The sequence below is a fragment of the Capricornis sumatraensis genome, chromosome 17 (genome assembly GCF_032405125.1).
Source record: "Capricornis sumatraensis isolate serow.1 chromosome 17, serow.2, whole genome shotgun sequence".
NCBI lineage: Eukaryota > Metazoa > Chordata > Mammalia > Artiodactyla > Bovidae > Capricornis > Capricornis sumatraensis.
The window spans coordinates 10719840-10747682 of record NC_091085.1 but is presented as its reverse complement, the minus strand read 5'-3'; the positions used below and the strand labels follow the sequence as shown (position 1 = coordinate 10747682).

At 37.8% G+C, this 27843-nt stretch overlaps 1 protein-coding gene across 1 annotated transcript in view; it reads right to left on the bottom strand.

Moving 5' to 3' along the window:
• Positions 1 to 16802: 16802 nt before the first annotated feature.
• DCHS2 (dachsous cadherin-related 2) overlaps positions 16803 to 27843 on the bottom strand; it is a 344197-nt gene continuing 333156 nt past the window's right edge. The window contains exons 18-20 of the mRNA XM_068990276.1: positions 25128 to 25414; positions 24428 to 24560; positions 16803 to 19429 (exon numbers count right to left, since the gene is read on the bottom strand). Of these exons, the coding sequence (XP_068846377.1) occupies positions 16803 to 19429; positions 24428 to 24560; positions 25128 to 25414 (3047 nt within the window). The remainder of the gene's footprint in view (positions 19430 to 24427; positions 24561 to 25127; positions 25415 to 27843) is intronic.

Below are 27843 nucleotides of genomic sequence, written 5' to 3'. Positions count from 1 at the left end.
CCTAAAATGTCAATGTTCACTCTTGCCGTCTCCTGATTGACCACTTCCAATTTGCCTTGATTCATGGACCTAACATTCCAGGTTCCTATGCAATATTGCTCTTTTTAGCATCAGACCTTGCTTCCATCACCAGTCACAGCCACAATTTGGTGCTAAGAAGGTTTATTCCTAAGTATTTTATTCTTTGTGTTGCATTGGTAAATGGGATTGTTTCCTTAATTTCTCTTTCTGATCCTTTGATATTAGTGTATAATAATGCAAAAGATATATGTGTTTTGATTTTGTATCCTGTAACTTTACCAAATTTATTATAAGCTGTAGCAGTTCTATGGTGGCATCTTTCGGATTTTCTACGTATAGTATCATGTCATCTGCAAAAGAGACAGTTTTAATTCTTCTTTTCCAATTTGAATCCCTTTAAATTCTTTTTCTTCTTTTACTGGAGTGGTTAGGGCTTCCAAAACTATGTTGGATAATAGTGGCAATAATGGGCATCCTTCTCTTGTTCCTAATATTAGAGGAAAGGCTTTCAGTTTTTCACCATTGAGAAAAATCTTTGCTGTGTGTTTGTCATATATGGCCTTTATTATGTTGATGTCAGTTACTTCTATAGCCACTTCTTGGAGAGGTTTTATCAAAAAAAGAGTGTTGAGTTTTGTCAGAGGTTTTTTCTGCATCTATTGAGATGATCATGTGGTTTTTATTCTTCAATTTATGATATCTTTTTCTAGTTTTGGTGTCCAGGTGATGGTGGCTTTCTAGCATGAGCTTGTAAGTGATCCTCTCTCTGTAATTTTTTGGAAGAGTTTGGGAAGGGTAGGTGCTAACTCTTTTCTAAATTTTTGATAGAATTTGCCTTGGAAACCATCTGATCTAGACGTTTGTTTGTTGGGAGATTCTTAGCTACTGTTTCAATTACTTGTGATTGGTCTGTTCATATTTTCTGTTTCTCCTTGCTTCAGTCTTGGAAGTTTGTACGTTTCTGAGCATTTTTCCATTTCTTCCAGGTAGTCCATTTTATTAGTATACAGTTGCTTATAGCCTCTTATCCTTTGTATTTCTGCTACGTCAGTTGTAACCTCCTTTTTGATTTATAATTTCATTGATTTCAGTCCTTTCCCTTTTTTCTTGATGAGTCTGGCTAAAGTTTTTTCAGTTTTGTTTATCTTCCCAAAGAGCCAACTTTTAGTTTCATTGATCTTTGCTATAATTTTCTTTATTTCTATATCATTTATTTTTGTTCTGATCTTTATTGTTTTTTCTCTTTCTACTAACTTTGGGTTTTGTTTATTCTTCTTTCTCTAGTTGCTTTATTTGAGATTTTTCTTGTTTCTGAAGTGGGATTGTATAAACTTTCCTTTTAGAACTGCTTTTGCTGCATCCCATAGGTTTCAAGTTATCATGTTTTTGTTGTCATTTGTTTCTTTTTTTTTTTTTTTTCTGGAAACTGATCCGGTTTCTTTATTTTTGGGTTTGCTTATATACCTTTTGTTACATATAGGGATGAATACAGAGTCACGTGGGGGTCAGCAGTCCTGACCTTTATCAAAATCAGGTGCTTTACGTAAAAAGGTCTTAGGGATTTTATGATCCTTTCTTTCTGATAACCAAACATTTATTTTTTCCAAGGGTGCTTTTTCTTAAACCAGGCACCACCCTCCAATTAAAGTTACATTCCTATAGGGTGAGGGTGTAGTGAGTTACAATCAAGAAAGGAATTTATTTGACCCAAGGTTAACATGATTAATCTTAAAGGTTAATACTTATTTCTCCTATATGTTAGTTATATTCATTATAAGAGCAGGGAATATGGAGATTTAGCAGCAAACATCAGCCCAACAAATGAAAATCCTTTCACCAATGCTCCCCTTAAGATCTATTTAGTCTTTTTTTTTTTAATTTATTTTAAATTTTAAAATCTTTAATTCTTAAATTTTTTTTTAATTTTCTCTTTGATTTCTTCAATGATCCATTGGTTATTTAGTAGCATATTTAACTACTTATTTAGCTGAATTAGTTTAGCCTTCATATCTTTCTGGTTTTTTCCCCCCTTTTTCATGTAGCTGATCTCTGATCTCATAGTGTTGTGGTCTCAAAAATGCTTGATATGAGTTCAAGTTTCTTAAATTTCCCAAGGCTGACGTGTGACTCACAATTTGATCTATCCTGGAGAATATTTCATGTGAATTGAGAAGAAATTGTATTCTATTGCTTTCAGATGGAATGCCCTGTATTTATCAGTTAAGTCTAGCTGGTCTAATGTGTCATTTAAGAGTTATGTTTCCTTACTAAGTTTCTAACAGGATGACTTGTTCATTGATGTAAGTGGAGTGTTCAAGTCCTCCACTATTTTTATGTTACTATTGATTTCCCCTTTTGTGGCTGTTGGCATTTGCTTTATATATTGAGGTGCTCCTTTGTTGGGTGCATATATATTTATGTTTGTTATATCCTCTTCGTGGGTTAATCCCTTGATTATTGTAGTATCCTTCCTTTTCTCTTATAATAGTCTTTATTTTAAAGTCCATTTTTGTATGATATGAGTGTTGTTACTCTAGTTTTCTTTTGATTTCTGTTTGTATGGAATATCTTTTTTCATCTCCTCACTTTCAGTCTGTATGTGCCCTAGGTCAGAATTGGGTCCCTTGTAGACAGCATAGATATGGGTCTTATTTTTGTAACCATTCAGTCAGTCTGTGTCATTTGGTCAGAGTATTTATTCCATTTACATTTCAGATAATTATTGATATGAATGTTCCTATTACCATTTTCTTAATTGTTTTGTATTTGTCTTTTTAGGCTTTTTTTTTTCCCTCTTGTGTTTTCTGCCTAGAGAAGTTCTTTTAGCTTATGTTGTAAATCTGGTTTGGTGATGCTGAACTCTTAGTTTTTGCTTGTCTATAAAGGTTTTGATTGCTCTATTGAATCTGAATGAAATCCTTCCTGGGTAGAGTAACCTTTGTTGTAGGTTTCCCCCTTTCATAACTTTAGATACATCTTGCCACTCCCTTCTGGCTTGCAGTTTCTGCTGATAAATCATTTGATAACCTTATGATAATTCCTTTGTATATTAATTTTTGCTTTTCCCTAGCTGCTTTTTACGACTTTTCTTTGCATTTGTTTTTCATTAGTTTCATTAATATGTGTCTCCATGTTTTTCTTTTTTTTTTAAATCATAGATGGAACTCTCTGCACCTTCTGGATATGGGTGAATATTTCCTTTCCCATGTTAGGAAATTTCTTTTATTATAATCTTTTCAAATGTATTCTCAGACCCTTTCTCCTCTTCTTCTGAGACCCCCCTGTAATTCAAATGCTGGTTTGTATAATGTCCTAGATGTCTCTGAGACTGTCCTCATTTCTTTTCCTTCTTTATTCTGCCCCATGGAAGTTATTTACACCATCCGATTCTCCAACTCACTTATCCATTCTTTTGTCTCAGTTATTCTGGTGTTGATTTCTTCTAGTATATTTTTCATCTCAGTTATTGTGTTGTTCATCACTGTTAATCTGTTCTTTACTTCTTGTTAAATATTTTTTGTATCTTCTTGATCCATGCCTCCATTTTATTTCCAAGATCTTGGATCAATCATTTTTACTGTCATTGCTCTGAATTATTTTTCAGATAGGTTGCCTATTTCCTCTTCATTTATTTGGTCTTGTGGTCCAGGGACTTGTAGAAGCTTCCTCCTGGGAGTGACTGGTGCCTGCAGTTTGGTGGGTAGAGCTGAGTCTTTTCCTTCTGATGGGCAGGGCTACCTTAAGTGGTATGTTTTGGGGTGTCTGTGAGCTTAGCATGACTTTAGGCAGATTTTCTGCTGACAGTTTTGGGCTATGTTCCTGTCTTGCTTGTTGTTTGGTTGCAGCATCCAGTACCATTTCCTGCAGATATTTAAGTAGAGCCAAGCCTTGGTGTTCATATGGAGACCTCCAAGTGACCTCACCCTGACTAATATTCCTTGGGGCTAGGAATTCTTTGGCTGTTCAGTCCTGGCTCTTACTCCCAAGTCTCACCCTGACCTCTGGCTAGGTAACCAAGCCCTCTGCAAGCTACCCAACATTGCAAAAAAAAAAAAAAAAAAGGGGGGGGGGAGAAGAAAATAAAACAAACAAAACCAAATACAAATGATAAAACAAACTAAACAAAAAAAAAAACAAAACAAAAAACTACAGAATAACCAAAAAAACCTAAAACAAAAACAAAGAATAAAAGCAAAGCTAATGAAAACAAAAACCAGAAAAGAACCTAAAAACAAAAATCAAACAAAACATGAAAAAATGATTAAAAAACAAAACAAAGCAGAGAAACAAAAACAAGGAAAAACATGAAACAACCAAAAAGTAAATTGAAAATAGAAAAATTGAGACTGTAATAAATCTTTTTAAAAAGTAAAGAAAAAATAATAGAAAAAAATAAAAACCAACAGCAGAACAAAACAAAACTAACAAACAAAGTAATAGTAACATTTTCCTAAGGAATGTTTCCCCAAGGTTGCTGCTGTCAATGTTCCCTGCATCTCAGTGAGCCGCAGCTAACCCCTGTCTCCCCAGGAGGTGCTCTAGCTCCTCTAGGTAGGTCCTTGGAGCTGCTCTAGGCACTGTAGAGGCAGCTTACACTTTGACATGGCCCAACCCTTGCATGCATGTGCCCCTAAAATACTAACTGCTAAAGTTAGACCAGTCTCGGTTTGGGTAGCACTCATCCATTCAGATATTCTGTAGATTCAGGGTTTTTCAAGCAGTTCATAGCGATTCAGTCTGGGGCTTGTGCAGCTAGAAATTTCCATTTTTCTTCCTTAGTCACACAGCCCCTGATGCTCAGTTTTAGTTTTAGCGCCACATATGCACGTGGGACACACTCAGGCATCTATTCCCTGCCCAAGTGAGAGCGGGTGGAGGCAAAGCTGAATGGGGCACTCTGACTGATTATGGCACTTACTCAGGCTGGGGAGAGATAAATCGGCCACATCTGGGGTGTGTGTAAGACCCTGTGCAGCAGAGACAAGCAGGAAGTTGTAATGGACTGGGACATCCTCACTCTGGTTGGAGTCCCTCCACTGTCTGTGGAGGTAGGGACTGGCAGGTGGGGAAGGGAGTTGCAATGGTGGCCCCACCCCTTGTGCATCTCTCAACAATGGCACCTAATTTCCAAGGCAGACAACACGTCCTCTAGGAAAACTTCCAGCCTCAGAACCCCTCTCTGATGTCCCCCCTGGTTGTCTCTGTACAGCCAGTAGTGGTCCTCTCCCCAGATCTGCTCTTCTAACTCCACACTTTAGCTCTCAGCCCCTGCCAGCATTGGTAGCTTCCTGTTTTGGGCTGGGGTTCCAAGGGCTGATTCCATAGGGGGCTTTGGTGTGGGCAATTTGCACAGGCACAGCAGGGTCAAAACTGGTTTTGGTGGTAGCAGCATTCAGGACCCTGGAGTTTGTGCAGGCAGAGGAAGCCTTGGCTTGAGGAATGGGTGAGTCTGCTCAGATGGGTACTTCTCCCAAGGCAGGGGCTGGGCAGGTGGGGAAGGAGGGCCTGCAGGTGGGGAAGGTGGTGGCAATGGTGTCCCTGCCCCTTGTGTGCCACTCAATGATGGCACCTTGCATCTATAGTGCTTTGGACTTCCTCTGAAATTATTCCTGGTTGTGAAGCTCCTAAGTTCTGTCCCTTCTGGCTTTCTCTTTGCAGCCAATGATGTTCTCCTCCCTGCATCCACTCTCCAAACCCCGCTTTCCAGCATCTGGCCCCTGTCTGCAGCAGGAGACACACAGCTCAGGTGGGGTGTACAGGGCAGCAGCACAGACCATGTGCACAGTTCTTGTTTTGTTCTGCCCTCCACAGACAGGTTGCTGCATTTCCCTGTGATCCTCCGAAGGTCCCTGTATGCCCCCAGCTGATTTCCCTGCCAGGAATGGGCTTTTCTGAGTGCAGGAACCTCTCTTCACCTTTAGTCCCCCATCAGAGGTGCTAGTCCCCTCCCATTTCCTCTTTTCTTTATTTCATCCTAACTGGTTGCACGGGTAGGGGGTGGTTTCTTATACTTTTAGGTGTCCAAGGTCTTCCTCTATTGGCCAGTGGGTGCTCTGTGAGAACTTCCATTTGTTAATGTATTCTTGATATACTTGTGAGGAGGCATGAATTCCATATCCTCCCATTCCACCATCTTGGGTCCTCCTTTGAACAGTTATTTTAAAGTCTATGTGAGATAATGTCAATATATGGGTCTCCTGTATGTCTGTTTCTACTATAATTTTTTTCTTTAATTTTGATTACATAAGCCTTTTCTTCAGTACACCTAGCCATTTTGGATTTAATCATGGCTATTATGAATAATCACAAGGATTCTGAATAATTTTATTCTCTATAGGAGACTAAATATTAGTTTTGGCAACCAGTTAGAGTACAGATAGGGCTTCCCAGGTGGCTCAGTATTCAAGAATCTGCCTACAGTGCAGGAGACCCAGGTTTGATCCCTGGGTCAAGAAGATCCCCTGGAGAAGGGAATGGCTCCAGTATTCTTGCCTGGAGAATCCTGTGCATAGAGGAGCTGGTGTGCTACAGTCCATGGGGCTGTAAAGAGTCAGACAAGACTGAGTGACCCACACTTTCACTTCAGAGTAGAGACATATCACCATGTAGAAATATAGAATTGATTTCATTCAAAATTTGGCTACAGACTTTGTAAGGGCTTGCATTTTCTGATTTACCCTTACTCCTGGGGCAGCTTTCTGGAAGTTCCAGTTTATTTACTGATGTATTTATCAGAACTCCCACTCCTTAGTAGGATTTTAATATTTGCCTCCATAAAACTTCCAGTGGCTGCTTTTAGCTTCTCGACCTTGGAGTTGACATTTTCCACTCAGCCTCAAGAGGGTTTGGGGCACAGTACATCAGTACGTGTCTGTGTTTCTGTTTTCTGTTTTTCTGTTCTCCCCAGGAACATGGTTTCTCTAGTATTTACTGGCTTGGTTGCCTCTTACACACATATATACAAAATTGTTTCTTTTTCTCCTATCTTTCTTATTCTTATTCAGTTTTTTGCTTATTCTCAGCAAGAGAACTGTTATATAACAAGTTAATTCATCACTAAAGGAAGCCTTCACATGCACATGGGTTCATTTCTTGGTTTCCTATTCTGTTCTATTAGTCTATCTAGTCATGCACCAATACCAGTTTACTATAGATAACTTTATAATGTATTTTTATATCTGGTAGGGTTAATGCTTCTGTGGACACTTGTATACACAAACACACACAGACACAGTTCATTTTTTCCAGTGTCTTTTAGTTATTCTTGCTTATTATTCCAAATAAATTGTGTTTTCAAGTTATTTAACTCCAGAAAAAAGTGATACATGTTTGGGTCACGTTAAATTTATAAATTTATTCACAAACAACTGAGATATTTCTAAGCATTGAACCTATTAAAAATATTTATGTCTCTTCTGTGTCTTTCATATAACTTTACACATATGAATGTTAGGTATATTTTTGTTAAGGTTTTACTAAGATTTTTTTTCTGTTGTAAATGCAGTCTTCTCTTCCATTTATCTTTTTTGTATTTTTTTAATTTTATTTTTACTTTATTTTACTTTACAGTACTGTATTGGTTTTGCCATACATTGACATGAATCTGCTACGGGTGTATACGAGCTCCCAATCTTGAATCCCCCTCCCACCTCCCACCCCATATCTCTGGATCAACCCCATGCACCAGCCCCAAGCATCCTGTATCCTGTATCGAACATAGACTGGTGCTTCGTTTCTTACATGATAGTATACATGTTTCAATGCCATTCTCCCAAATCATCCCACCCTCTCCCTCTCCCTCACAGTCCAAAAGTCCGTTCTATACATCTGTGTCTCTTTTGCTGTCTCACATACAGGGTCATCATTGCCACCTTTCTAAATTCCATATATATGTGTTAGTATACTGTATTGGTGTTTTTCTTTCTGGCTTACTTCACTCTGTATAATCAACTCCAGTTTCATCCATCTCATTAGAATTGATTCAAATGTATTCTTTTTAATGGCTGAGTAATACTCCATTGTGTATATGTACCACAGCTTTCTTATCCATTCATCTGCTGATGGACATCTAGGTTGTTTCCATGTCCTGGCTGGATGTGAAGGGTATTGACTTTTGATGCTTATATATTAATGTTATATCTTATAACTTTACTGAATTCTTTCATTGTTTATAATAATTTTGAATCAATTAGTTTGACTTCTAGAAATACATAATGTAATAGCTTTACCTTGTTCTTTCCAATTCTTATTTCTAATTCCTTTCTTGTTTAATTCTATAGACAAATTTCTACAATATAAGATTTTGGTGGAGATAGTAGGCATATTGCTCCTGGCTTTTGCAACAAACAGTCTATAGTATTTTTGTTGGGGATCATACTGGCTTTTGGATTAGAAGTATCCATTTAAGGAAGAATCCATTATATGTAAGTGTCCATTCATGACTACCAAGTGCTATTCAAAATAGATGTTGTATTATGTTATGTACCTTTTTTCCATTTAAGTAAATGTTCACATTATTTTTTCTCCATATTAATACGATGAATTATATTGATGGATGTCTTAATAATTATCTCTGTTTTTCTAAAATGTGTCTCATGTAGAGTACAAATTTTTAATGTATTGTTAATTCTTTTTGCTAATATTTAAGAATTTTGCATACTTATATAAGTGAGAATAGATTGTATTTTTAATGTGTTTTATTTTTCAGGTTTTGATATTAATTCTCTATTTAATTCATTATTTTCTGATGATCTAATATTTCTGGGTTTGGTAAAATTTCACTATCAAAATATCTGTGGGGAAGATTCTTTATATCTTTATTTCATCTTCTAAATTCATTCTGTTAAGATTTTTACTGGGATCAATTTTTGTAATTTGTATTTTCCTAGAAAACTATTTCTTTTAGCATTTCAAAAGAATTTGTGTAGAGTTGGGCAGAAAAGTCTCTTTCAATCTAACTTTTTTCATATGGCAGTTATCCATTACTCCCTCTTTTCTATTTCTTTTGTATATTATTTTCTTATATACTATTTTCTAATTTTCTCATTTTAACTGATTTAATTTAGTTGACTTTTAAAGAACCAGATTTATCAATTCATAAGCTCTGTGGGCTTCTTTTTGTTTTATAGCTCATCAATGTCTGGTTTACCTTTAGTTTCTTCTAATGCCAATACCCTTTGCTCACAGTTTGTATCTATAAGGCAATTAATTAGCATTCTATTTCCACGTACTCTTCCTTTCTTCCCTCATTTTTGAAGTTGTAATTTATTTACATTGTCAGGGCATATATTAAGCATATACTATGCTACCACCTCAATATCCACTATCAGCTCTACATTTAAATATATTTAATGTCTTTATGGTGAACCTTTCCCAGAACTCATTTCCTAGTTGATTCTTTAGAACTATTCCTTGAGGTCTTGCATATTTATAGCCTCATTGATGATATATACACTTAGAGGTAAGTTTAGCTAGATATAAAATTTTGGCCTACATTTTCTTTAAGTATCTTAAATATGCAACCACACAGTCTTCTGGCTTCAAATACTATTGTTGCAAAGTAAATCAATCTCACATTCTTTACATTGTAAATGACTTGGCTTTTTTATCTAGGAGCCCAAAGCATATATTATTATCACTGATTGGATTTTCCCTGGTATATCTTTTCAACATGTAAATTTAAATTTTTTGTCTGGAAAGCACTATTGAATTACAATTTTTCTGCTTCATGTCTTTGGTTTTCTTCTCAAGGAGTGAAATATACACATGAATTGAATCATTTTTCCCCAGGCTGCTAATTTTATCATCACTAATTCTTTTTATATTTTTAACAAATTCTACTTGATTTTTTTTTCTTTTCATTCCTTTTTTCTTACCATAGTTTCATTGATTTCTATTGACTTTTTTCCTTCTAATTTGTGCTGTGCTGTGCAAAGTCACTTCAATTGTGTCTGACTCTTTGCAGCCCTATGGACTGAAGCCCACCAGGCTCCTCTGTCTATGAGATTCTCCAAGCAAGAATACTGGAGTGGGTTGCCACATCCTTCTCCATCCTTCTAGTTTAGCCTTCTGATTTTTCTTTTATCTTAAATTATCTATTGGGCTCTTTTTTCTAATAGCTTGTAGCAAGTCGTTTCATCTCTGAAGTTTTCTGACTGATTATAGAACCTGTATAGTTTTTTATTGTTTTCTTAGGTTTTTTTTTTTTTATTTTTTAGCTAGTTTTGAAATATTAAGTCACAATTTTCTTTGGACTTTTTGCCATAATTTTTCTTGTGCATCTTCACTGTCCATTGTTATCATTCAGAGAATTAGTCCCTTTGCTTACAATGTATCTTACACTGGAATTATTTTCTGTTATTCATGTTTTATAGAGATGGATTTTCCTTATTTTAGAAGGTTATCATATCTGGTGACAGGCCAGAATAGTTTTTCTAGATTCATAGCTGTAAGACTCCTCTTCTTATTTCTGCAAATTACTTATAAATAAGAGATTTTTGTACCTTCTGCTTTCTCTGGTCCCCCTTTTTTTGTGTCCAGAATTTCTTTCCCTTTACTAGCCATATGAATTTGAATTCTACTTTTGGTAGACTTAGTGTAGAATTCTGCTCTTCTAGGAGGAGCCTGGTGGGCTGCAGTCCATGGGATCACGAAGAGTCGGACACGACTGAGCGACTTCACTTTCACTTTTCACTTTCATGCATTGGAGAAGGAAATGGCACCCCACTCCAGTGTTCTTGCCTGGAGATTCCCAGGGCTGGGGGAGCCTGGTGGGCTGTCGTTTATGGGGTTGCACAGAGTCGGACATGACTGAAGCAACTTAGCAGCAGCAGCAGCAGCAGGAGTCAATTTGGTCATGCATTTTTGAAAACTCTGGGGACCCATACATACCTGCATAGTCTAACTTTCCTTAGTCTTTCTATGTTAATCTACAAAGTAGGTGCTCTATACTCCTTTCCCAGTTTGGGCAGTTAATCTCAGACCTGTGCTAGGTTTCTATTTCAAGGATGGATCTTTCCTTGCATAGGTGAGTATTTGCTGGTGATTCCTTGTTCTCTGGCTCAAAGAAAATCAGAAATCTCTCCTTTGCGCCCCTCTGTTACTGCTACTAATTGATGCTTTTTATTTTTCTGCTCATATAGGAGTACGTCAAGACTGCATATTGTCACCCTGCTTATTTAACTTATATGCAGAGTACGTCATGAGAAACGCTGGGCTGGAGGAAACACAAGCTGGAATCGAGATTGCCGGGAGAAATATCAATCACCTCAGATATGCAGATGACACCACCCTTATGGCAGAAAGTGAAGAGGAACTAAAAAGCCTCTTGATGAAAGTGAAAGCAGAGAGTGAAAAAGTTGCCTTAAAGCTCAACATACAGAAAACGAAGATCATGGCATCTGGTCCCATCACTTCATGGCAAATAGATGGGGAAACTGGAAACAGTGTCAGATTTTATTTTTTGGGGCTCCAAAATCACTGCAGATAGTGATTGCAGCCATGAAATTAAAAGATGCTTACTCCTTGGAAGGAAAGTTATGACCAACCTAGATAGCTATATTCAAAAGCAGAGACATTACTTTGCCGACTAATGTCCGTCTAGTCAAGGCTATGGTTTTTCCTGTGGTCATGTATGGATGTGAGAGTTGGACTGTGAAGAAGGCTGAGCACTGAAGAACTGATGCTTTTGAACTGTGGTGTTGGAGAAGACTCTTGAGAGTCCCTTGGACTGCAAGGGGATCCAACCAATCCATTCTGAAGGAGATCAACCCTGAGATTTCTTTGGAAGGAATGATGCTAAAGCTGAAACTCCAGTACTTGGCCACCTCATGCGAAGGGTTGACTCATTGGAAAAGACTCTGATGCTGGGAGGGATTAGGGGCAAGAGGAGAAGGGGACGCCCGAGGATGAGATGGGTGGATGGCATCACGGACTCGATGGACATGAGTCTGAGTGAACTCTGGGAGTTGGTGATGGACAGGGAGGCCTGGCATGCTGCGATTCATGGGGTCACAAAGAGTTGGACACGACTGAACAACTGAACTGAAGATATTCTATAATATTTTGATAGGCTCTTTACATTGACTTTCTCTCTCTCCTATGACTGGTTAAAAATCACAGAACTATGTTAGAATTCCCACCTAATGGGATTAAGGCTTAAGTGCTTCACCTTCACACTATGACCCACTCTGTGCCCTTTCACATGTGTGCTCATTCATTCTAAGAACATCTGTATTTCATAATACAGGTGGAGACCAGGCCTTGGCCCTGAGGGTTTGCTATCTAACAAACAAATCCATGCATTTAGTTTTCTAACCAAAATAATTCTTTCTCATTCAAGAGATGCACTTGTGCATCTGTTACTTATTTGATATGCTTTTCCTTCTCTCCTACTCACTTCACAGTTTTGGTTTAGCAAATATATTGGGTGAAATGAGGAAAATTATATAGACCAAAATAGTAGGAAGTGCTAAATTGTCATTAATTAAATAGCCAAGTGTCTAAGAGGAAGAAATAGCCTGAAGCCATTTGTGGCTGATTCTTTCTAAGGTTGCCATAATTTTGTTTCTAATAGACAACTTTCTTTGATGTATACAGAATTAAAATAATTTATGTCACCAGAATTCAAATAAAATTGATTATACTTGAGAACACACTATTGATTATGTCTATATGTGGTTGAAAAGTTAAGTAATATATAACTTTTTAATATAAAATCCCAACTACCAAGCAGGCACTCATTTTTAAAAAGAATGAGCTACTGGGAAAAAAGACTAGGTATTAAAATTCCATATTCTGTCCCAGCTTCCATTATATGGGATAAAGTTACCTACTCAAAATAGTGGCTCTTATAAGGCCAAGGTTATGTAGAGTGGGGTATAAGGTAAGGCAATCATTCTATTTTTTAAATTCACCCCACACCCTTAAAAAAAAGACCCAAACCACAACAAATTCAAGTGATCATGGTCAAATGTATTCTAGTTCACTGTTGCCTAGCTTTAGGTTCACAACTTGAGAAACCTAAATTTTCAGATGATGGAGGGAAAGACTTGAATAGGAAGAAGGTGGAAAGAAATTTTTTTAAAAAGAGAGAGATTCCTCAACAGGATGAACTTACAAAGGGCAAGTGACTCAGCAAAATCTTCACATGTAAAAACTTCAGAAGTCTTTACCTTTTGCATTCTGGCATTTCTCTACCCATGCCCTAAACTATCCCTTTTCAGCTTTGACCCTCTGTTTTCTCTTCTGTCCTTTGTTCTTTCTCTCCTTCCCTTCTTTTCTCCCTCCATCTTTGTAATGGATGGAAGGTACTTTCAGTGACTCACACTGTAATGCCCAGTTTGGGTTATAAATAAAGCTTCTGCAGCTTCCCTGATCCTGGAATTCCTCTTGGACAGAATGATTATCCATACAAACTCTCTCCAGCTGTGGCCAAACAGATAGCTCTATTCTTTGAGCTCAGCTAAGACAAACCCAATGAGCTTATCCATAACATCACATGTCCACTTCATATCCTTCATTGTTCTGCAGTGGGTTAACATCTTAGATCCTTTTAGTTATGTCTTGCATTTTTTTAAAGTTAAGGTATGTGTAAAATGTCAAGAAAAAAAAAAACAACAACAAAGTAACAAGACATGTTTGGATGGAAATAATTTTTAAATTAATAATTTTCATTACCATAACTTCTAGAAAACACAGTAAGCGGGAGCTCTGAAACTGAGGGTAAATGTTCTGAGAAACCTTTTCACCTGGACATCTATCATGGACCAAGTCTGCACACTTGTAAGCAACTGGTAGCTTACAGTGCATTTTAATATTTTTACAGAACAGTTAAATTATCAAATCCCTGAAGATGCAGCATTTTCCCTTTCTTTGCCTAGGAATCTGTTTTGGAAGCTAATTCAATGATTACTACTAGGACATGGAATTTTTATATTCATTTGGTCCTGATTTACACCAGTATTTTTAAGACTGCCAACAAGAAAGTCCAGAATTTTAGTCAGCCAAAATTCCACAAGAGACAACTGTCTTTTATTTTATAGCTTATGAATTTGGGGCTTAATATGATTTTCCACTAACAAGTTCTGTACCCCCTCCAGAGTGCGAAAGCTGGTGTGTAGATCAGCAAAGTAACACAGAACATATGAGGCAAGTTAATATTAAACTTGAAGAAAAACTATACAAATTATATTGTTTACTTAGGAAAAAAGCACTCTAGTTGAAAGGGCTGACATATGATTTATTGCAAACACTTAACCAGCATGTTCACATTTTTACTCTCAACTCTACTGTAACGGTCATTTGGAGGTGGTGCAGCACAGATACTGTATTAATAAAGTCATCAATTAAAAATCCACTAGATGTTGGTAAGGAATAGCACTAAATATTTCATGTCTTGTGTTTTTATTAAATGTTTAGGAAAAATGCAGAGTCATGTCCAGAATGAGTAATAAAACCACAGGCAAATAACTTATGGAAGAGTTAGATAGATAACTTTTTAAGTGTAAATAATGAAGAAGCTGTCTAATTAAAAACAACAAAATGGTCTTTGTTATGAGAAATAATTCTGTTGCCAAGCAAAACTTCCATGTATAGTTATATCAGGTGAGTGTATGCTCCTCAGTTCTGTCTCATCACAACAGAGATTTGGGGTGACAGACATTAAAGCCCTTGGTGCGTCACAGCTCTTGGGTCCTGGACAGACTGTGTTACAGTTCTTAGACAAATCAGTGTTACAGCTCTATTTTATTTAGAAAATAGGGGGCAAACCCATCCTCGAGGCGTGAGGGCATGTTTTTCCATGTTTTCCCTCCCCTGGGCCTGCCCTCTGTAAACTGGGCCAGCCAGGACTGCTGTTTGTTCTGCCTGAGGTCCTCACTCCAGTCCTCAGACCTTCCTCTGCTCCATTTTCACGGGCTTTTCCCTTCTTTGTCTTTTAGCCACCACCATTCTGGACTCCTGTTTCCTATTCTAACTACCTAACAGTTAGAAGAGGAAATCAATACAGTCTTTCTTCATATGCTCAAAGAAATCTTTTGAAGGAAATCAAAGAGAGAATAAACATTGGAATGCTGAAATAACTGTTATTATTATCTTTATGAAAAACTAAGAAATCTTCTTCCCAAGATGCCAGAGAAAACGAGAGACAGGCATTCATCTTTTACTATTTAACTGTTCCATACCTAAATCACTTTCCCTAGGATTCCAGCCTGTCTTAAAAAGCCTTCATGTTTCATACAACTTCTAGTATATAACTGATAAAATCAGCATAGGAAGCCTCAGAATTATTTATCTATAAAACTAGATATCAAACATGTCATCTTACAGTGTTTCTCAGTAAAGACACATTAGTTATTTCACATAACTTTACAGACGAGGCCTACTGAAAGAAAACATAAAGAAAATGTTTCTCTAGATGAATCCCATAGTAACTGCTAAGAAAACCACAGCAGATGCCCTCTAGATTTGATGTTAGACCCCTAAACTCTTTCAAAGCCTGGACACGTTACCTACTATGGATGACTTCTGGACAAGCCTCATCAGGATATGCTCTGCTTTCTTGGAAGGGATAAGAATCTCCAATGAATTCCCTGGTTTATCAGACAGAAAGAGATAGCAGTATATACATATATGAGCACCAAACTACACCCCTATATTTCTGAACTAGTAGCTGGACAAAACAAAATTATTTTAACCATGTTGACAAGCTGCTATATCTAATGACTGTTAAAACTAAATATAAATGTGAACAAATGGGAGAAAGACTTCTGACATCTATTATTTACTTTTATAATAAGAATATTTATATAAAATCATTAAAATATGTTGCTAAATTACTATATGAAATTTATTGCCAGCAAATAACATAATTTTACCTTTTAAACTGACATTAAGTGGATAAATTATTTCTCACATAAAGTTACTGTTTGTAGAAGAACATGAAGAAATATATTCAAATTAATCTTAAAAGGTTAATGTCTATATCTGTACCATGTTACAAGATCATTTTATTTTTAAAGAAGGCCAAGGAAACACATCTTTGGTGGCAGGCAACCACACACTTATTGCTTTATCAGTACTAGCTCTTCATTTAAAACATGCATTTCTGGTTCATTTAATCACAAATAAATTTGTTTTATTTGACACAGAGTTATGACAAATTTCACTCTTAAGTTCTCATTAGATTTCCAAAAGACACCCTACCACATTCAAATTATGGCTAAACTCCACAAGTGTGCTTTATGGAGGAAGTGGAGAAACGCATTTCCAACTATATCAGATCTGCAGCCAATTGCTTCACTTTATAACTTGTTTATCCTTCCAAATTTCCCCTCTCTGTTACTTTCTGTCCTACACTCATTCTTTATTCAGTTGTTACTAATTTTGCTTTATAAATAGCGGTATAATCAGCAGTAATGTGACTAGAATGCAGTATATTATATTTCCATTCTTTTTCATATAAACATTTTGGCAGTCAGTCAAGTTCACTGTGACCTTTGGAAATCTAGCCATACAGAAGATCAGGTATGGCAGAATATACACTACTTAATATATACAAACTTGAATCCTGACAGCAAAACGTAGAGGTTAAAAGACAGAGTAACTTATCATCAAGACTGAAATAAATTTGATAAACTTAAATGAGAGGGTTCTAGAAACCCAGACTAAATTATACTCCTCACTCGTAGATGAATGAACTCCATCTCAAGGAGCTTGCTTTGGAATGTTTTGTCCAGTCATTCGTGACCAATGGGGAGCAGGTGCTCAATATCACCATTGTTTTATATTTCAACTCCATCTGCTGCTTTAGGTGCAAGGCAAGAACCAGTCAAATGTGTCCCAAATAATTCTCCATCTGACAGCAGTGGAGTCATGGCAGGGGTCTGTGTGGTCAGTAGTGAAGGGGATGGGGAAAAACTGGGAGTCATGTCTTCTGGCAGAGAACTGTGATGATAGCAAATGGGGGAGTGTGGGTATTTCTGAAGTACCTGCCTTGAGGTTATGGCTGGCATTCTTGGTGGAACTGCTTTAATCCCAGGTTGGGCTACTGCTGTTATCAAAGGGGGTGGAAAAACAAAATATTTCTTCTCTTTTGGAATGCCAGGCACATGTAAATGCTCATCCTTTAGTTTTGCAATATCATTAAATACTGAGGCAAGAGGTTGGAATTTGGGTTCCCAACTAAGGAGATAATCCCAGGGATATCTCATCATGACATCATGATCAGAGTCTTTCTGGGTTGAGAGAGCTGCACATCCTGCTTCCTGATCACTTGAAATAAAGACAGTCTCTTTTCTGACATCAGCCTGGACGCCAGCTTTTACCTCTCTCTTCTTCAGTGGCTGGGGTAAGACATTATTTTGAACATAGGTCATGCCACAGCCCTCTCCTTGATCTCCTTCCTCAAACATATGGCTGGTTTCTGCTGTGTCAGCAGTGACTATCACATCAGTTCCCGCAGACAAACAAGAGAGCTGGTCTGAGTCTCTTGGAATCCCAGAGTCTGGCACCCTGGACTCCTGATTACTCAAAGTTGAGTCGGCATCCTTTCTGTAAGGGTGTTCATTTATCCTCTGGATTTCCTTATCTTCTGCAGTCTCTCCTTCCACAGAACAGTGGTCACTGGAGTTTGAGCGCATGTACAGGTGTGCAGTGTCCTTCTCCGTGACTCTTATTAAACTCAACCATCCAGGCGTGCAGTCCACAGGCGCTGCCTTATCACCGCTCTCATTAGTTTTCTGGAAGGGTTTCAGTGCACTGGCATCCCTGGTGAGTCTCAAATTGATATCTAAGGATGATGATGTTTTCTTTTCTTCATAATTATTTATTGCATCTCTTTGTTTATGTTTTAAAATCAGTACAATTAGAATGAAGACAAGCAACAGAAACACTAGAAAGGAGATGGTGAGACTGATCGAAAAGCTGCTAGCTGACCCTGAGGAATGTTTCCCTTCTGAGGAAAAAGACACATTCACAAAAACAGTACAAGATGTAAACTTGGAGTCCAGTTTGGGGCTATGAGCAATTATCTTCATTTCGATGGTGTCTTCTTTGCCGACTTGACTTTTTACTGGGGGAAGTGTTCTACTCAGATAAATATTTCCATTAGTTTTATTTACTGAAAAGAAGGGAGATGGAGTTTCCAGGGAGTAAAGGATGACTCCATCAACACCAGCATCTGCATCTGATGCTTCCACTCTGCCAATCAAATGTCTTACATGGCTCTTTTCTGGGAGGTTGAAAAAATATTGATCCTGAGTGAAAATGGGTTCAAACTCATCTACCCCTTCAACATCCACCCAAACCATTAAGGAGGCTGTTGAGCCACCCTTGTCTTTGGCCTGAACTATGAGGCAGTATTTATTGTTATTTTCATAGTCAAGGACTTGCTGAGCACTAATATCCCCTGTTAAAGGGTCAATGAGGAAGACGTTATGATCATGTGGCATTTCATGAGGGAGAGGACAGGGTGATACAATAGAATAGGTCATGTCTCCGTAAGGACCTGCATCAAAATCCAAAGCATTTACGGAACATATGGTGGAGAAAACAGGCAGATTTTCAGGAACAGCACAGTTCAAGTTTGGGAACATAAACTGAGGTGCATGGTCATTGTCATCCAGGACATTGACAAACACAATTGCAAAAGAAAAATGCTTCCTTTCCTCATCTGAAGCTTGGACAGTTAAAATGAATTTTATTGTTTCTTCATAATCTAGTGGTTTAATCAAAGAAAGAACTCCAGTTTTTTCTTCTAAGCAAAAATGCTGATTCTCATTTCCAGAGGTTAAGTAGTAGCTGACTTCTGCATGTGAGCCCACATCACGGTCACTTGCTGAGACCACAATGACGGGACTCCCTGGAGGGGTACTTTCCTTGATGCGGGCATAATATTCCAGACTGCTGAATGCAGGTGGGTTATCATCCACATCGAGGACTTCTATTGATACAGTGGCTGAGGAACTCAGTGGAGGGCAACCGTGGTCAAATGCCAGAAGGACAAGCTCATGACTGGCAGTTACTTCTCTGTCCAGGTGGTGAAGCAACACTAGATAACCAACTTGCTTATAAGAATATTCGGAATGAATAAAACTAGTTTCCACATGGAAATTGTTCTGTGAATTACCACTGATGATAGAATATTCAACATGCGTGTTTTCACGGGTCCAGTCATGGTCAATGGTTGAGAAGGTGACAAGTGTGCTTCCAACTGGAGTGTCTTCACTCAAGCTAAGATTATAATATTCTACTGCAAACTCAGGGGCATAATTGTTCATATCTTGTATTTCTGTCTCCACTAAGGTAACAGCCTTCAGGTCAGGAAATCCACCGTCACTGGCTTCAACAAGAAATCGAATTGTTGATTTTCTCTCCATAAGGAAGACAGGATTGATAGTAAATATTGTGCCTGAAAAACAACACAGCCTTACAATGTTGTGAAATAAAATTTGTCTGATCCTCTTAGTCAGCAAATATTTACTAATATGTAAAGTTATCTGTTAGATGTGTCATTTAAGTGATAACCAAGGGTAACCCTAAATAGAAAGCTTAAATTATTATATTTATACCTCTGTAACACTTAAGATTCAGAAATATTCATGGCGTTCACTAAATTAAATATGTGTGCTGCTTAAAGGTTATTTGCCATAATTTTTTTAAAATTCATTTTTGTATGGTAAGTTGTCCCATTACTACTTTTGAAGGAAAGGTAGCTTCCCAGGTGGCTTAGCAGGTAAAGAATCCACTTGCAATGCACGAAAGGCAGGAGATATGCGTTCTATACCTGGGTTGGGAATATCCTCTGGAGAAGGAAATGGCAACCCACTCCAGTATTCTTGCCTGGAGAATCCCATAGACAGAGGAGTCTGGAGGGTTACAGTACATGGGGTTACAAAGAGTCAGACATGACTGAAGCAACTGAACACACACATTCTTATTTGAATAATGCATAACCCATTCTACCATCAATAGAAACATGCATAGAGACATTCTGGCATAAATTTTTGGAAATACCAGATGGTACTCATTCGAGTCAAATGAAAGCAGTAAATATAGTAATGCAGACTTAACAACTATCGCTTAATTCTAGACAGGTCTTTCCTAAAGCTATGGGTTTATTCAGCAAGTGGATTTTCCCACTATTGATGAAATATATGTAATATATTTTATCATTTTTAAATCCACATTTTGAAATATATGTAATACATTTTTATTATTCTAAAATATATATATATATGTATGTATGTATGTATGCAAAAAAAATTTTTTTTAAGGTAAATGCGCTTTTAGTACAGCCATGAAGAAAGAAAATAAAACAGTATGTTTTAAATGCCACATTTCAGTTAGAGTCCCACTATGAACTCAGCTGACAAGGTAACAGTCAAGATTTTAAAAACGTTCTAATCAATGTCTTACTGTAAAGTTTGTTGCTAAGACAAATAAAAAGAAAAGTGCTGTCAGGATTGTGATTTGCTGCAGCCAAGAGAGTGAGACACACTAAGACAGAGGGACAGAAAAGTCAAATTCCTGACATATTTAAATCCACACAGTAGCCATTCATCCACAGGCCATGGGGCTACATTAGCTACTTCTCCCAATTATCACATTCCGAGGGCCTCATACCAGATTCTCCTTTCAGGTAATCCTGAGGTTAACTTTTTAAAATTGAGAATATAATTGATATACAACATTGTATTAGTCTCCAGTGTATACAACATAAGGATTCAGTATTCATGTAACTGCAAAGCTATCAGAACAGTAAACCTAGTAACAGGAAACCAGTTAACATCCATCTTTCAGAAGTTAACTTCTAAGTCAGCTCTCCCTTGTGAAATGATGCAGTGGTGGGTACAGATGGGGAACACACAGCATAACGTGTCCCAATTCAATTCAGTTCAGTTGCTCAATTGTGTCTGACTCTTTGCAACCCCATGCATGGCAGCAGGGCAGGCTTCCCTGTCCATCACCAACTCCCAGAAGCTTGCTCAAACTCATGTCCATCCAGTCATTGATGCCATCCAACCATCTCATCCTCTGTCATCCCCCTTTCCTCCTGCCTTCAATCTTTCCCAGCATCAGGATATTTTCCAATGAGTTAGTTCTTCACATCAGGTGGCCAAAGTATTGGAGCTTCAGCTTCAGCATCAGTCCTTTCAATGCATATGCAGGACTGATTTCCTTTAGGATGGACTGGTTGGATCTCCTTGTAGTCCAAGGGATTCTCAAGAGTTTTCTCCAACACCACAGTTCAAAAGCATCAATTCTTCGGTGCTCAGCTTTCTTTATGATCAAACTCTCACATCCATACATGACCACTGGAAAAGCCATAGCTTTGACTAGATGGACCTTTGTCAGCAAAGTAATATCTGTACTTTTAAAAATGCTGCATAGGTTTGTCATAGCTTTTCTTCCAAGGAGCAAGCGTCTTTTAATTTCATGGCTGCAGTCACCATCTGCAGTGATTTTGGAGTCCAAAAAATAGTCTCTCACTATTTCCACTGTTTCCCCATCTATTTGCCATGAAGTGATGGGACCGGATTCCCTGACCTTAGTTTTCTGAATGTTGAGTTTTAAGCCGGCTTTTTCACTCTCTTCTTTCACTTTCATCAAGAGGCTCTTTAGTTCTTCACTTTCTGCCATAAGGGTGGTGTCACCTGCATATCTGAGATTATCGATATTTCCCCCGGCAATCTTGATTCCAGCTTGTGCTTCATCTAGCCCAGCGTTTCTCATGACGTACTCTGCATTTGAGTTAAATAAGCATGGTGATACTATACAGCCTTGAAGTACATACATCTTTCCCTGTTTGGAACCAGTCTGTTGTTCCATGTCCAGTTCTAACTGTTGCTTCCTGACCTGCATACAGATTTCTCAAGAGGCAGGTTAGGTGGTCTGGTATTCCCATCTCTTGAAGAATTTTCCAGTTTGTTGTGATCCACACAGTCAAAGGCTTTAGCATATTCAATAAAGCAAAGTAAATATTTTTCTATGATCCAGCAGATGTTGGCAATTCGATCTTTGTTTCTTCTGCTTTTTCTTAATCCAGCTTGAACATCTGGAAGTTCTCAGTTCACATACAGTTGAAGCCTAGCTTGAAGAAATTTCAGCATTACTTTGCTGGTGTGTTTAGATGAGTGCAATCGTGTGGTAGTTTGAACATCTTTGGCATTGCCTTTCTTTGGGATTGGAATGAAAACTGACTTTTTCCAGTCCTGTGGTCACTGCTGAGTTTTCCAAATTTGCCAGCATATTGAGTGCAGTAATTTTACAGCATCATCTTTTAGGATTTGAATTAGCTCAGCTAGAATTCCATCACCTCCACCAGCTCTGTTTATAGTGATGCTTCCTAAAGCTCACTTGACTTCACATTCCAGGATGTCTGGCTCTAGGTGAGTGATCACACCATCATGGTTATCTGGGTCATGAAGATCTTTTTTGTACAGTTCTTCTGTGTATTCTTGCCACCTCTTCTTAATATCTTCTCCTTCTGTTAGCTCTATACTGCTTCTGTCCTTTATTGTGCCCATCTTTGCATGAAATGTTCCCTTGGTATCTCTAATTTTCTTGAATAGATCTCTAGTCTTTCCCATTTTATTGTTTATCTCTATTTTTCTTGCATTGATCACTTAGGAAGACTTTCTTATTTCTCCTTTATATTCTTTGGAACTCTGCATTCAGAAAGATATATCTTTTCTTCTTTGCCTTTTGCTTCTCTTCCTTTCTCAGCTGATTATAAGGTCTCCTCAGACAACCATTTATTCTTTTTGCATTTCTTCTCCTTGGGGATGATTTTGACTACCATGTTCTGTACTGTTTTATAAACCTCCATCTATAGTTCTTCAGGCACTCTATCTATCAGATCTAATCCCTTGAATCTATTTGTCACTTCCACTGTATAATCATAACGGATTTGATTTAGGTCATATCTGAATGGTCTAGTTGTTTTTCATACTTTCTTCAATGTAATTCTGAATTTGGCAATAAGGAGTTCATGATCTGAGACACAGTCAGCTCCAGATATTTTTGTTGTTGTTGTTGACTCTATAGAGCTTCTCCATCTTTGACTGCAAAGAATATAATCAATCTGATTTCAGTGTTGACCGTCTGGTGATGTCCATGTCCCAGGCCCTGTTATTTTTCTGGAGCATGCTCTGCTGTGGACAGCACTTTATTAATTATTCATCTTTATTAAGTTTGGCTTTTAATGTCTGTTGTTCAGTTGCTAAGTCACGTCTGAGTCCTTGTGATCTCATGGATTGCAGTAAGCCAGGCTTCTCTGTCCTTCACTATCTCCCAGAATTTGCTCAAATTCATGTCTATTGAGTCTGTGATGCCATCCAACCATCTCATCTCCTGTCTCTCCCTTCTCCTCCTGCCTTCATTCTTTCCCAGTATCGGAGTCTTTTCTAATGAGTCAGCTCTTCACATCAGGTGGCCAACATATCAGAGCTTCAGCTTCAGCATCAGTCCTTCCAATGAATATTCAGGGTGAATATTTAGGATTGACTGGTTTGATCTTCTTGCTGTCCAAGGAACTCTACTTGCTGTTATAGTGTCTCTATACAATGCTTAACTTTTCTGTAATCACTTGACTGAATGCATTTTACAACCATAAATATCTTGATCTCTAATAACCAAACAAAGAGCCTTGTGAGGCATCAAAGAAATAAGAACAGCATCAAAACTACAGAACATTCTTCTTAATGGGTAAATATCTCTCAGGCATGTCTGACTTTTTGCAACACTATGGACTGTAGCCTGCCAGACTACTCCGTCCATGGACTTCTCCAGGCAAAGATTCTGGAGTGAGTTGCCATTCCTTTCTCCAGGGAATCTTCCTGACCCAGGAATTGAAGCTGGTGTCCTGCATTGCAGGCAGATTCTTTACCATCTGAGCCACCAGGGAAGCCCACTCCACTTAATAGATGTGCTCAAAAAAACTTTCCTGTTTCAGTTTTTTGTGTTCCTTGTTAAATATACAATACTATTACCAAGCTTCTTATACTTGGCTTGGGAAAAAAGCTTCCAAATTCTGGTAACATGCAGTCTTCAGTTCTAAATGAATCCCTTCCATTTTACTTAGATTCTTGTGGAGGCCTGGTTAATTACCTCAACTGTAATCAGACGGCTGAATGAACTGGTGTTTACTATACTGAGGTCTCTGAATTTCTGTGCATTTGCCAGCATTTAATTCCTTTTTCTTTCCAACCATTGAGATGTTGGAGAAGAGAAATAGCACCAGAATTTGCTACCACAGCATCTGACAATAAGAGAAACAAGAAGGTGGTGTCTATGACCCCAGCAGGAGGGCCTGGGGGCTATTTTAGGCATATTTGGAAAGGATTATTTCAGGTTTCCTCTCTGTAACCCAAACCTATGAATGCTACAGCCATTACAAATAACTCACCATTGGCAGGATCAACTGAAAACATCTTGGAAGAGGAAAGGATTCTGTAGGTAATGTTCTCACTGCTTTCCACGTCTGTGGCCACAACGGTCAGCACTGGGTGCCCCAGAGGCACCAGTTCGGAAATGGTGACCTGAAGGGGAAATAAAAAGGGAGACAGGCCTTGTGCTTAAAGAACACAGCTATTTTCATGAACAGAGCCAGGACCTGACTCCTTTATTTATTTTGTTTATGGAAGTAACAGAGAACCTGACTTTATTAATTTACAGAGTGAACATATTAAGAAGATTGTGTTAGTATTTCCAGAATTCAGAAAAACAAAATTAAAAATTTTTAAAAGATGTTTCATGCAGTATTGATTTTTATTCTGAAAAAATTTCCTTCTAAATTATTTCTGTGTAGTGGAGGATAGCTAAGGCATTCACTAAGGTATTCACTAATGTTTCATTACACTGTCCATTGTGTAATTATGAGCCTTATGTTACTTACATACTTAAGAAATTGAATTGAATGAGAGATTCAATTCCATATGTAATTCTACTCTCCATGATGCTAAATATAAAACTCTCAGCATCAACTTAGGCAGTAAAAACAGTGAATACTATCTGTCTGCATTGCTTTGTTGACTGTGGTTCAGTTTACATTATTCCCTGTTCTTTCAGGTTTGGTCATGGTCTCAGGATCTCTTTATGTTATTTACCTGGTAAGAATCCTGAGAAAATACTGGTGGGTTATCGTTGATGTCCAGCACATGGATAGTGACTGTCCCCTCTGTTTGGTGCACCAAATCTGAAATTTGGATCTGCAGCTCATATTTAGTAGCTTCTTCAAAATCCAGTGTTTCAACCAGCACCACTACCCCAGTGTTCCGATCAATAGCAAACTTGGTTCCAGAATTACTCTCTTTGACAAAACTGAAGGTGAAAGCTGGATTCGAATCCACATCATAAACTGATATCCGAGTCACAATCGTGCCAGGCAAAGAATCTGAAATAGTCATGACCACTGTCAGTCTTGATTAAAAGTCATCCTTTGAAATATTTTTCTTTAATAGTTCAATCCAAGCATTTTTATTTTTTGTCCAATATGATTTGCTGTTTCTTGGCATGATTTCTCATACAAGGCTCATTACAAACTGAATAAAAACTCTGAAGAATTTATGAGCCCAATAAAAGGGAAAATTTACCACTGAGTAGGGAATTGAAGAGGTAGACTATTTTCAATTTTATATTTCACTTTTTATCATATGTTTATCACACAATCCCAGCACCGAGAAACATTGTAAGTCACTTATTTGCACTATATAATTTCCATATCAAAATCATATATTCATGGGTGATGTGGGTAGGAAGAAGGTTATTATTCAAAACATAAAATTCTGAAAAGCAAGCAAGATTTAAATGAAAATGTTTTGATACTGAAGCTAGATACTTAGTTCCGCATATTCATTTTTATAAAATTATTTCTTTTGAGAGGCATACACTGCTTCCTTCTCTTAAAACCCGACTCTCAAAATTACCAAGACTATAGAAAGTATACTTCATACTGGTGATCACAAAAGATCTCTAATAGTATTCACACACACACAAATCACAAATACATGTCATGGTAAATGTCTCACATAACACATGTGTTCTTTAAACTGCCAGGACAGGGACTTTGGTTTGGACTTCATAGGTATGGTACAGGTAGAAAGAAGATTCCAGGACATTTAGAATAATTCCACTGTGTATGAGACTAATAATTTTCACATTTCAAATTTGAACACCCTTGACATGCACCAATTACACTTGACTTCTTATGGTAAGTTTTGATATACACAGTTTATTTTTGTGATATATTTATTCTGAGCACATTATTGCATTTTGGTTCCAATGCATGTGCTTTAGAATAGCACTTTCAGTAAAAGCAGATGAAAACACATCAAATAGGTGAGAGGTAAAACTAGACAATTTTTTTATTAGTATAATATTTTAAATTATTTAAAATATTTATAGGTATTCTTATATATAAAAATTGCTGGAATATACCCCTCTTTGAGCAGTGATGTTTGTAACTTGTTTGGAAAGTGAACATAACAAAATGTTAGGCACATTTTAGGAATAAGTTGGATATTAAGAGTGAAAAGAGAGAGGAGAGTGATGGGCCACTATCTGCAATTTCAACTATAAAAAGTTGGGTTGGGTTTTACCAGTACAGCTGTTGACCACAGATAACTTTGAGATCACAGACTATGGAGTCATCATGTAGCCCAGAGACCCAAACAATTAAGATGAATCAGCATATCATGTAAAACTTCGTATTTTCAACCTCTACCATTAATGTGATAAAAGTTTTCTGCAGAAGTTGAACTTTAGCTTATAATAGTAGAGGAAGGAGAAGGCAATGGCACCCCACTCCAGTACTCTTGCCTGGAAAATACTATGGACGGAGGAGCCTGGTGGGCTGCAGTCCATGGGGTCGCTAAGAGTCGGACACGACTGAGCGACTTCACTTTCACTTTTCACTTTCATGCATTGGAGAAGGAAATGGCAACCCACTCCAGTGTTCCTGCCTGGAGAATCCCAGGGATGGGGGGAGTCTGGTGGGCTGCCATCTATGGGGTTGGACAGAGTTGGACACCAATGAAGTGACTTAGCAGCAGCAGCAGCAGCAGCAGCAGCAGAAAATGATGACTGTGCAAAAATCATCCAACTCCCTTCACTTATTACTTGTCATTAGTATATTGCAAATAAACTGAGCAGGGCCCTATGGGGCCTTCCTGGGACAAACCCTCCTCCACCATGGCCTTTCCTTGTCTTTTTTCCATAGAAAAGATTTAGCCAAAGAATAAATTTAGGGAATTCCCTGGCAGTCCAGGGGTTTGGACTCCTTGTTTTGGCCTGGGTTAGATTCCAGGTCAAAGAACTCAGACTCTGCAAGTCACCCAGCATGCCCCCATAACAAATAATATTCATAAAATAAACTTAGTCAGAGAAATGAGGAGACACACAATCAAAGGAGAAACAGTCAAATAGGACAAAATAATAACAGTTCAGTTCTTAAGCAAAGTCAAGGACCTTTAGTTCTTTCTCGAGGGCTATAGAGAACATTCTGAGCCATATTCTATGAGCTGTCTTGTAGATAATGAAACCTCCACCAGGTGGAAGAAATTAACTCCATGATGACCAGACTGTAGCCATAGCATATGCTATCACAATTCTGAGAACTGACCTCAGAGAAATGAGAACCAACCAGTCCTGGAACTGAAGATTAACTGGGCTTAAAACAATCAAGATAATGGTCAGACTACCACATGACCAATTTCAAGATGATCCTCAGAGGTGACTCTGCATGGAGCCCCTTACTCTAACCATACGCCCATGAAGCTCCCCATTAAAAGCTGTTGCCCCCTATTAGCACTGTGGAATTGGCCT